This window comes from Rhincodon typus, chromosome 13 (assembly GCF_021869965.1).
Source record: "Rhincodon typus isolate 14 chromosome 13, sRhiTyp1.1, whole genome shotgun sequence".
NCBI classification, from domain to species: Eukaryota; Metazoa; Chordata; class Chondrichthyes; order Orectolobiformes; family Rhincodontidae; genus Rhincodon; species Rhincodon typus.
Window position 1 is genome coordinate 72,431,875 of NC_063344.1, and position 12,398 is coordinate 72,444,272.

Here is a 12,398-nt window from a genome sequence, read left to right on the forward strand (position 1 = left end):
TTTTCTCGCTTTAACAACTTGCTTATCTTTATCCTTGGGATAATTGTAGTGTCTGCTGCCTTGTAGACCAATGCAAAATATTTGTTTAATTATCAGTCATTTTCCTGTAGCTTATCGTTTCCACAGTTGCATCCTTCAGAGATACCACAAAGCTGCTTGCTTTCATTTACGTACAGGTAGAAGCTCTGGCTGTTTTACAAAATTTTTGTATTTTCTTAAAAATTTATTCATTCATAGAAAGTGGGTGTTGCTGGCTATTGTTTTTATATTTCTTGCCAATTTACTTCCATAATCAATATTCTCCCCCTTTATTAGATTTTTAGACATCAGTGCTGGTTCTTTTAAAAAAGAAAGTCCTCTGGTCTGCCGTTAGTTTTCACTGCTTTATACTTCTTAGTTTAGATTGGATGCCCCCCTTCATGGCCTTTGTTATCCACAGATGGCTTATCCTCCTTATTTGAGTCATTTTTGACTAGATTAAAGTGTTTCTAAGCATTATGAAATACTACTTAATGTCTGCCTTGCACATCTGCTGAATTTTCCCCTTCAACTATTTTTCCCTGGCCCAGTTCCGGCACTTTTTTAAAATTCATTTGTGAGATGTAGGCATTGCTGGCCAGCCAGAATTTATTGCCAGATCTTAGTTGACCTTGAGAAGATGCTGGTGAGCTGCTTCCTTGAACTGCTGCAGTCCACCTGCTGTGGGTTGACCCACAGTGCCATTAGGGAGGGAATTCCAGAATTTTGACCTAGTGACAGTGAAGGAACGGTGATATATTTCCAAGTCCGGATAGTGAGTGGCTTGGTGAAACTTGCAGCTAGTGGTGTTCCCATGTATCTACTGTCCTTATCGTTCTGGATGGAAGTGGTCGTGGGTTTGGAAGGTGCTGTCTGAGGATCTTTGAATTTCTGCAATGCATCTTGAAGATAGAATACAGTACTGCTATTGTGTGTCAGCAGTGGAGAAAGCAGATATGATGCCATCAAGTGGGCTTCTTTGCCATGGATGGCATTAAGCTTGTGTGTTGTTGGAGCTGCACCATCCAGATAAGTGGGAAGTATTCCATCACACTCCTGACTTGTGCCTTGTTGATGGTGGACAGGCTTTGGAAAGTCAGGAGGTTAGTTACTTGCCACAGTATTCCTAGCCTCTGACCTGCTCTTGAAGCCGCTGTTTATGTGGCAGGTCCAGTTGAGTTTCTGATCAATGTTAACCCCAAGGATGTTGATAGTGGGGGATTCAGTCATGGTAACACCATTGAATGTCACTGGGTGATGGTCATAGCCTGGCATTTGTGTGGCGTGAATGTTGCTTGCTGCTTGTCAGCTGAAGTTTAAATATTGTCCAGATCTTATTGCATTTGAACATGTACTGCATCAATATCTGAAGAATCACGAATGGTGCTCAACATTGTGCAATCATCAGCGAACATCACCACTTCTGACCTTATGATGGAGGAAAGGTCATTGAGATAGTTGAAGATGGTTGGGCCTAGGACCAGAACACTCTTCTGCATACCTCTCTATATTGCTCCCCCTCCAACTGAATTTTAAATTCCACCATGTTGTGATTGCTACACCTCAAGGGATCCTTAACTACGAGTTCTCTTATTAATCCTACCTCATTACACATTACTAGATCTAGAATATCGTGTTCCCATGTAGGTTCTGCAGTGTACTGCTATAAGAAACAATCCTTGGTGCAGTCTACAAATTTGTTTTCTGTGTTACCCTTATCTGTCTGTTCTGTTCAGTTAATATATGGATCTTAATGTCCTACTTGCAATTACATTTGGATATCAATGGGAGGTAGGTTGGTGGCTCTGCTGTATGAGGGGAGGAAGAGTGGCGGATGCGTAATTACATTTTATTCTTTATCCATTAACAAGATAAGGACATCGCATGCCATCTGCTAAAGGCAGCATTTATTGCCCATCCCTAATTGCTCACAGGGCAGTTGAGAGTCAACCTCATTGCTGTGGGTCTGGAGTCACATGTAGGCCAGACCAGGTAAGGATGGCTGTTTGCTTCCCTAAAGGACATTAGTCCAGTTGGGTTTTTCTGATAATCCAACAATGGATACATGGTTATCATTAGATTCTTAATTCCAGATATTATTGAATTCAAATTCCACCATCTGTTGTGGGTGGATTCGAACCTGGGTCCCCAGAATGTTATCTGGGTCTCTGGATTAACAGCCTACCTATCATACACACACACAGACATCCTCCATCTCTCTCTCAATCTCTCACACACACACACACACACACACACACACCCTCCATCTCTCTCTCTCTCAATCACACATACATACACGATGAGCTCAAGAGTTTGCTATGGGAGATGAGCTGTTTAGTTTGCTTCATTAAAATGTGATCTTGCTGCGTGCTTTGTGCATGAGAGATCATACCTCTCAAATCTGATTGAGTCTTTTAAAGTGGTAACCAATAAAGTAGATGATGGCAGTGCATTAGATGTTGTCAACCTGGACTTTTGCAAGGCCTTTGCCAAAGTACCACATGGTAGATTGTTGACTAAGGTTAAATCTCACAGAATCCAGGGAGAACTAGTCAATTGGATACAAGATTTGCTGAAACCAGAAGATAGAAGGCAGTGGTAGAGGGTTGTTTTTAGGACTGGAGGCCTGTGATCAGCGGTGTGCCACAGGGATCGATGCTGGGCCCACAGTTATTCTTCATTTCCTCAAATGATTTGGATTTAGGAGGTATGGTTAGTAAGTTTGGGATGACACCAAGATTGCTGGTATGGTGGACATGTTTAAAAAAAGGTTATCTGGGAATGCAGTGAGATCTTGATTAATTGGGCCATTTGGCTGAGGAATGACAGATGGGGTTTAATTTAGATAAATGTAAGGTGTTGCATTTTGGTGGATCACAGCAGGGCAGGACTTACACTGTCATTGGTAGGGACCTTGAGTGTTTTTAGAACAAAGACATCTAGGGGTCAAGGTTCATATCTCCTTGAAAGTAGACAGATAGACAAGGTGGTGAGGAAGACTTTCGGCATGCTTGCTTTCGTTGGTCAGAGCATTGAATCTTGGAGTTGGAATGTCTTGTTACAGCTGTACAAGACATTGGTGAGGCATAATAGTGTTACTGCATGCAGTTCTGGTCGCCCTAATGTAGAAAGGATATTATTAAACTAGAAAAGAGTGCAGAAAAGATTTACTAGGATGCCATTGAGTTATAAGTATTTGTTTAATAGGCTGGGACTTTATTCCCTGGACTGATGTAGACTTGGGGGTGACCTCAAAGATGTTTATAAAATCATGAAAGTCATAAATAAGGTGAATAGCCAATAGCTTTTCCCCATGATAGGGGAGTCTAAAACTAGAGAGCATAGGTTTAAGCTGAGAGGGGAGGAATACAAAAGGGCCCAGAGGGGCAACATTTTCACACAGAACGATGAGCGACTGGAACGGGCTGCCAGAGGTAGTGGTGGAAGCGAGTACAATTTTGTCATTTAAGACACATTTAGACAGATGCATGAATGGGGTAAGTTTGGAGGGATATGGACCAAACACAGACAGGTGGGACCAGTTTAATTGTGAAGACTGAGTGCCATGGGCAAGTTGGGCTGAAGGGCTTGTTTCCATGCTGTAGACCTCTATGATTCTACTGTCTTGTTCCCTGTTACAATGTGTTGAGTTGTGTGATGTTTCAAGTGCATGCATATAGAGTTCAAGTAAATGTGTCACAAAGATATAGTCAAGTTATTTAGCATCAGAATTTCTTTTTAACAGCACAATGTGTTACTTTTTGCAAATCAGCATCTTTAGCGCTGAAAAATAATTATTACAAGTTTGGCAGCTCAGTTTTTGGTGACATCTGTTGTTGGATCATTGGTTGTTGATTTTGCAAGGGTGGCCTAGTAAGATGTGATTCTGCAATTGAACAACATTTATTGGAGAATCCTGAGGGAGCAAAGAATTCCTGATTTCCTGAGGTAAGAGTGATAGCCCTTGACATCAAGGCCACATTCGACATCATGGAGTCCTAGCAAAACTGGAATCAATGGGAATTGGTCCAAACTCTTTGCTGGTTGGAGTCATACCTGGCATGTAAGATTCTTTATAATTTTTGGAGGTCGGTCATCTCCAGTTCCAGACTCCTCAGTAGGAGTTGCTCAGTGTATCTCCTAGGCTCAACCATTCAGCTGCTTCAGGAATGACCTTTCCTCTGTCATAAGGTCAGAGGTGGGGATGTTCACGGATGGTTGCACAATGTTCAGCATAATTTGAGAATCCTCGGGCGCTGAAGCAGTTCATATTCAAATGCAACAAGGTCTGGACAATATCCAGGCTTGGGCTGACAAGACGCAAGTAATAGGTGCACCACATAAGTGTCAAGCAATCTGACCACTGGTCCTTTGTCATTCAATGGTTATCATCACTGAATACCCCACTATCAATATCCTAAATGTCACCATTGAACAAAAACTCAACTGGACATGCCTTATAAATAGTGTCTATAAGAGCAGGTCAGAGACTTGGAATGCTGTGGCAAATAACTCATCTCCTGACTCCCCAACACCTCGTCCAATATCTACAAGGCACAAGTCAGGAGTGTGTTGGAATAGTCCCCACTTACCTGATGGGCACAGGTCCAACAACATGCAAAGCTTGGTATCATCCAGTACAAAGCAGCCTGCTTGATTGGTACCATACCCACAAATACCAACTCCTTCCTCCACCGCCATGTAGAATACACTACTGCTACTGTCTTCAAGGTGCACTGTAGAAATTCACCAAAGATCCTTCCATTTGAAGGACAAGAGCAGCAGGTACATGGGAACACCACCACCTGCAAATCCCGCCCACATCCCCCAATCCACTCACCATTCTGACTTGGAAATATATCACTGTTCCTTCAGTGTGGCAGTACTATGTTTCAGTTTGGATTTTAAACTGTGGCAGATAGGTTTTGGTCTTTTTGTGGGGAAATTTTATAATTAGCTAGGTTAGTCTTTCTGGAAACATGATTTTAAATGAGCATATGTTGGAGAGCAGATTCTGAAAGGCCTCCTGGAGTGTTTATGGAAGTTTGTTTAAATTATGGGTTTTACATCGGGAGAGAGACAGCTTTTTTAATACATTTGTTTGTTTTTGAGTTTAGGATAATTGAGAATTTTTGTTTGGAAGAGTTTAGAGATTGGAAAATGTTTGAGATTTTGAAGAAGATCTGACTAAACCCAGATGCCTATTTCTCTGAAAAATAGATTATTCAGAGTTCAGGAAGGTCCTGATTTACGAACGCTTGTACTACCAAATGCGATACCGTACAGAGGTGTAATTTAAAGATCTGTCATACAAATGTTTCGTGGCTATTTTATCTTATCCTGCATGGCATTCAGACTTGCTTACTAATTGACTTGCAAATGGACTTGAGAACAAAATCCATGCAACCCAGGTACTGCCTGTAGTTGGGGAATGAGTTACCTCAATGAAGGGGTTTAATTTGTGAAACTTCCAGATCAGAAGTGTTTGGTTAGAAATTTGCATTGGTTATTCAAAAAAAAGTATTTTTAATCATGACATGTCACAGCTCATCTCTGGATAAGGTACTGAGACTTGTAGCCTGATCTTTGGCCCAATTGTAGAGACATCCAGAAGAAATTTATTCTATGTTTTGAGTAACTGTAAGATGATGGTGTTGTGGAGTCGAGATTTTGTTTTGTTGTATGTTTTGAAATTTTTCTAACTTTGTTACATTTAGCTTAGTTTGTTTTATTTTGTTCCCTATTTCTTTGTGTCTCATTTCATTGAAAACCTTGAGCGCTGATGTTTCAGTGAAAGACTGCCACATTAAACTTAAAAAAAAATCAAGCAAGATTTCATTGTTGCATCTGACTTGAGTAGTTTCATCAGCTGGGATCTTAAGTATCCTGTTGCTATTGCCTGGTTTCATTCTCACTATATGCCATGTCTTTGTTTTTGCTATCATTGGCAAATGTTAAAATGCTATTTTGTATTCCAGTGTTTGGTTATTTTTTATATACCAAAGAGTATTGGTTCTAGCACTGGCCCATGGGAACGCCACTGTCTATTCTCCTCCATTCTTTAAAACAAACCGAATAACTCACTGTTTTTTTGTCTTTAAGTTTAAATAGCAGCCTTTTTTGTAGTACTTCTTAATTCATTTTGGCAACACCAATATTTTCTCTTCTCTTTCTCTGTTACTTTATCAAAATGTTCAGTTGGCTAAGTCAAGTATGATGTGCTTTTGATAAATCTATGCTTGGCCTCAATTAACCCAAAGCTCACAAAGTGTCTTCTGATTTTCTATGATATTATTTCTAAAACCTCATCCAGGACACGGTTGAGCTCATCAGTTACCACAAATATCCTTTCACTTGTTCCGGGTGTCTCAAATACCACTTGTCTATTATCTGGCACTTGTCCCATGCTTCGGGGAAATTGGAAGATTATGGCAATCTGTTGTACTTTCTTTAATCCTACATCCCCTAGCAATGTGAGATAAAAGCTATCCGGATCAGATAATGTATCCAGTGTAAGCACATTCAGTTTTGCAGGATATCCTACCTATCAATTTTCACCTCATCGCTTACCTCTTTCATGTGCACTTGTGATATGTTTTCAGAGTATACTACAAGCCGCATATATTTCCTCAATGTTTGTGTTTCTATAGTTCATTTAGGTAGTGTGGAGCATTTGGAGTAATTCAAATATTATTCCCTTCGATGTCCCACCTTTTTATTGATTTCAGACTCCTTGATTCTTGTTAAGGTTAGATCTCTCAGAGGATAACATTAACAGTCCAATTAACAGATTGCCCTTCATGAACCAATTATGGAGTTGTTGGGCCTATGGACAAAGGAATGAGGTTCTCCAGGTGACATGCAAGATATCCCAACCTTAATAAAATTTTCTCCCCTAAAATTGGCATACAAGCCTTGACTGGAAGCACTGAGAATTATTTATGCATGTGATCACTGGGGGGAAAAAAAAACTGCTTCTAAATTCAACAACTACATATTTAGTGAACCTTGTAGCACAGTAGGATGCCATTCTGCCCATTGTGTCTTTGCAGGCATTTTGAAAGAGCTATCCTTGAAGTCTCTGCTCTTTCTCTATTGTCCTGCTATATTTTCCCTTCTTAAGCATTTGTCCAATTCCTTTTGAAAGCCGCTATTGAATGATCAGAACTCACTGCATTCACAAACATTTGTTTTTGTTTGCCGTCTAGTTCTTTCACTAGCCATCTTCAATCTTTGTCCTCTGGTCATTGATATTTGTGCCATTGCAGGCAATTTTTTCCTATTCCAGCTTTATCTTCCCTTAACCCTGAGGTATGCTAGCATTCTTCAAACTGTCTGAAATGGAAACTTAGAAATTGCATCCCTTGTGCCCAAGTTCAGGACATTGATGTATTTCAAAAAAGAGCAGTCTTATTAAGAATCCTTCTCTCAAGACTGAAATATTTGATGTTCATCGGTGTAATCTATTTTTTGCTTCTTAGCGCATTTTGTACCTATGTCCTATAATCCTATAGGTTTGAATTGTGCTATTATTTTGTCTTATTAACGGGTCTATTTATTACAAGACAGTTTACTGAATGTCTTTTTTTTAAGTGTACAAGTGTGAAGTTCATTACTTTAATCAATGTCAATTCTAACAAATTTGTGTTGGTTTTCATTTATTAGCCATTATTTTATTCAAGTGACAACTAATTTTGCCACAGATTAATATGTAAAATTTCACCACTGGCAATTATACTGACCAGCCTGCAGTTACTGGATTTATAGAACATAGAACAGTACAGTACAGGAACTGGTTCCTTGGCCCATGATGTTGTGCTGACCATGATACCAAATTAAACTAATCCCTTCTGCCTGCTCTTGGTCCATATCATCCATTCTTTGGATATTCGTGTGCTATCCAAAAGTCCCTTAAATGCCCTTATCGTATCTTTCTACACCACCACACCTGGCAGCATGTTCCAGACTCTTACCATTCTCTGTGTATAGAAAAAAACTTGCCCTTCCTGTCTCTTTTGAACCCCCCACATCTTAAATGCATGCCCCTTATTTCAACCCCGGGGGAAAAAGATTCTGACAGTCAACCCTATCTATGCATCTCATAATTTTATAGACTTGTTTCAAGTCTTCCATCAGCCTCCATTGCTCCAGAGGAAACAACCTGAGTTTTTCTAGATTAAAACCGAAAGAACCGCGGATGCTGTAAATCAGAAACAAAAACAGAAATCGCTGGTAAAGTTCAGCAGTTCTGAAGAAAGGCCACTCAACCTGAAACATTAACCCTGATTTCTCTCCAAAGATGCTGACAGACCTGCTGAGCTTTTCCAGCAAGACCTGTTTCTGTTTGAGTTTTTCTAGCCTCTCCTAATGGCTCAGACCCTCTAATCTAAGCAGCATCCTGGTAAACCTCTTCTGTACCATCTCCTAAGCTTCTACATACTTTCTGTAATGTGATGACCAGAATTGAATGCAACCTAAATTAAATACAACCTAACCAAATTCTTATAGAGCTGCAACATGACATCCTGACTCTTGTAATCAGTTTCCTGACCAATAAAGGCAAGCATGCCACTTCTTTCTTTGTCATCCTATCTACTTGTGTGGCCACTTTCAGGGGGCCATGGACTTGAACCCTCTGTGCATCAATGCTGTTCAGGGTCCTGCCATTAACTGTATACTTTTCTTAACATTTGATCTCCCAAAGTGCAGTACGTCATACTTAGCCAGATTAAACTCCGTCTGCCGTTTCTCTGCCCATATCTGCAATTGATCTATATCCCGAGCCTTTGCAAAACTGGAATCAATGGATATCAAGGGGCAAACCTTCCAATATTTGGAGTCATATCTGGCAAATAGGAAGATAGTTGTAGTTGTTGGTGGTCAGTCATCTCAGCTCCAGGGTGTCTCTACAGGAGTTTCTCAGGATAGTATCGTCACCGCAACCATCTTCAGCTGCTTCATCAATGACCTCTCCATCATCTGGTCTGATATGGAGATGTTTATCAATGTACAACGTTCACCAGTATTTGCAGCTCTTCAGATTCTCAAGCAGTCCATGTTCAAATGCAGCAAGATCTGGACAACATCCAGGCTTGGGCTGACAAGTGGCAAATAACATTCGTGAAGGCCAGACAATGATCATCGCCAAAAAGAGACAAACTAACCACCACCTCTTGACCTTCAATGGTGTTACCATCATTGAATCCCACAAGATTAACATCCTTGAGGGTTGCCATTGGGTAGAAACTCGACTGGACTCATCACATAAAGACAGTGGCTACAAGAGCAGGTGAGAAGCTAGGATTACTGCAGTGGTCAGCTCACCTCCTGATTTCCCCAAAGCCTATCCATCATTCAGTAGGTAGTAGTCAGGAATGTGATGGAACAACCCTCATGAAGCTTAACACCATCCAGTATAAAGCAGCCCTGCTTGACTGGCACCACATTCACTCCCTCTATCACTGATGCTCAGTGTGCACTATCTACAAGATGCACTGCAGAAATTCACCAAAATCTTGGACAGCACCTTCCAAACCTACAACCACTTCCATCTAGAAGGACAAGGTCACTAAATATATGGAAATACCACTACCTGCAATTTCCCCTCCAACATACTAACCATCCTGGCTTGGAAATACATTGCCATTCTTTCACTGTCGTTGGGTCAAAATCCTGGAATTCCCTCCGTTAAGAGCTTTGTGGGTTAACCTTAATTACATGGACTGCAGTGGTTCAAGAAGACCGTTTGCAATCATCTGATCAAGGGTTTCTAGGAATGGGTAATAAATATTGGCTATCTGGTGATGCCCACGTCCCAAAAGCAAAACTAAAAAAAAATTTAAAGCAAGTTGAACAGGCACTTAGTGATGGCAACTGGTCAAATTCTGAACACCAGCAAAGAATATTGGACTAACCATGATGCTCTTTCAAGGAGTCAAGGCCAGCGGCGAGGAACCAGGAAAATAGTCAACTTCTGTGCTGAAATTTGCTGTGATTTAATATGCTAGCGTTGATGCTTCTCACCTCACCCCATCAACCTCTGGTGGAGTACCATTGGAAGCATAAAGTGTGTTCTGTTCTCTACGGTTTTGTATTGTAGATGTGTTTAGCTGTTAGCGACATAACGTTTTTTCTTAATTAAAAAAATTGAAACAATTTTAGTTCTACTTTAAGCCATTAATATTTTTAAAAGATTTGGTAAATGGTTAATATTTCTTGGTGGTCAGCTGTAATATCTGAAAGAAATTTTGATGTGTTTCTGCTGGTTTCTGTTTATTTATTGCCCAATCCAGTGCAATCAGCTCTATTTAAAACATCTATAAGTAAAATGAATAGTTGCTTACATTTGCCAAGTAGTGACAATCATCAGCCATTTCACTGGCCTCAATTTCAGGCTAAGTTACAGTGCATTGTTTACTTTGGGCAGGTCTGCTGAATCAGCTGTGATACTGCGAAATGCATGTGTAAAACATGAAAATACATGTCTGCGTTTGACAAAAAATAATGTATATACTTACAAAATATAGTGGCCCTATTCAGATGTTCAAGTTTTTAAAAGTTTTTTTTGACTTGGATAGTTCAGGTTTTTGAAATGTTTTGCCAGTTCACTGCTTCTACAGTTTTCTAGTGATTTCAGTGATTCTAGGCAGATTTCAGGAAAGATTTGACGAAGAATCATGCAAAAAGTTTGTTAACAGACTGGGAATAGGGCGATCAGTGTTAGCATGGATTTGAAAAAAAGTGAAAGGGTTAAGGATAAGAATGTTTAAGGATTGAAAACACTGGGTAATGATAAAGAGTAATTTTCTAGAGGCAGGAAGGTTAACAGTGGTGTTTCCTTTGGGTCAGTACTGGGGCTGGTGATTTTTTTTTAAGGTAAACAAATGACTTAGACACCACAGAGGTATTTTTCAAATGTGATGATACATAGTGTGTTTTAGTTTTAATTACGTAGCGTAAAATTGTTAAATGGAGTTTATGCAAATTCACCTATGTTTATCTACTTTTTGGGAACTTTGTGCACACAAAATTTTAGTTGGTAAAGTGCTCGTATTCCTGTTTCTATTGCGTTATTAGCAGTTAATGATAAAACTTGCCAAGTTAACAATGTTCATTAAATGTGAACTATTGATGTTTGTCACTGAGAGAATTAAAAAAAAAAAGTTGTTTACAATTTAAACAATATATTTGAGGATGATACATACAAATTTCTTTTTCTTTTTCTCTCTACAGGTCTTGATGCTGAGTTATATTATGTACGGAATGATGTTGTCAGTTATTACGCACTCCCTTTCAAGTTACTTGTACCCGGAGAGACCAACAGCCTTCATTTCACTTGGCATGCTAAATCCAAGGTAAATGTTAAGGTTAGGTCAGGACACGTTCCAATGGAAATGCAGCGCACTCTGTAAACTGCATAGTAGCAGTGGTCTGCTAGTCACTTGGAATGATATGAAGCAACTTTTTGGTGGTATTCATCTCATGATCGGTTGCTACAGTAGCTGTCATGGATTTCCCACTGAGAGAGGGTAAAATCAACTAAGAGCATTCTTTTGCATCCCTAATGACAAATTGCTGGGAGTGTTTGTATATGCGAGGAATTTTATCACCTGTTATCCTATCTCTGATCATGCTCTTCTGTCGCTGTCCACTGAACAATAAGGATCTCAGATATTTTCTTTGGAAATGTAAACTGGGAAATAGAAGCACTGATTATTTGTTTTAATAATTAAAGGACAGTGGAACTGTTGGCATTACATTGGTATAACTTGCTTTGATATTTTTGAGATGCGTTGGTCTCAAAAAAGTAACTGCCCAGCATCAAGGTTTGGATTGGTTTAAGTACAGTTTATCACAGATCTGAAAAACAGTTTGTCCATAAGCCCTACAAGCAAAATGGATCCTTCTGTGTTTATTTGTCAAGTCTGTCTCTGCCCATCCTTTATGTGAATGAAATGTACATTTTAAAGGAGGTATAGTTTAAGTTTGCATTAGTAATTAATGCCACATGTTGGAGGATACTTTTGTTTAACAAGTAATGTTCATTGAAACCTGGTGTAAGTTATTTTTTTTTTATAATCCTAATTTTCTAAGTAACCTGTTCAGAGATGTTATTTTACACCTCTGGAGCAGGGGGAACTTGAATCTGGGTTTCCTGGTTCAGGGCATCACAAGAGGGCCACAAGTTTTACATTTAAATGACAAGTTAACTTTCTGTTTGCTTCTCGCGATTTTATTTTTCGTGGTGAGTCAATTGTACATTCTGCAAGTTTATGTCAAAAGCATATAACATTAGTTTTTGTGTAGGTAAACAATGTAATTTAGTTTTTATACTAAATAATAAAACTTGATGCATTTTGAAATGAATTGCAACTTGCAAT

The 12,398-nt window shown here is 39.5% G+C and overlaps 1 protein-coding gene across 8 annotated transcripts in view; it reads left to right on the forward strand.

The window, feature by feature from the left end:
• ryk (receptor like tyrosine kinase) overlaps positions 1 to 12,398 on the forward strand; it is a 259,214-nt gene that overhangs the window by 34,443 nt on the left and 212,373 nt on the right. For all 8 annotated transcript variants that reach the window (XM_048604449.1, XM_048604450.1, XM_048604442.1 and 5 more), the window contains exon 2: positions 11,251 to 11,372. In XM_048604449.1, the coding sequence (XP_048460406.1) occupies positions 11,251 to 11,372 (122 nt within the window). The remainder of the gene's footprint in view (positions 1 to 11,250; positions 11,373 to 12,398) is intronic.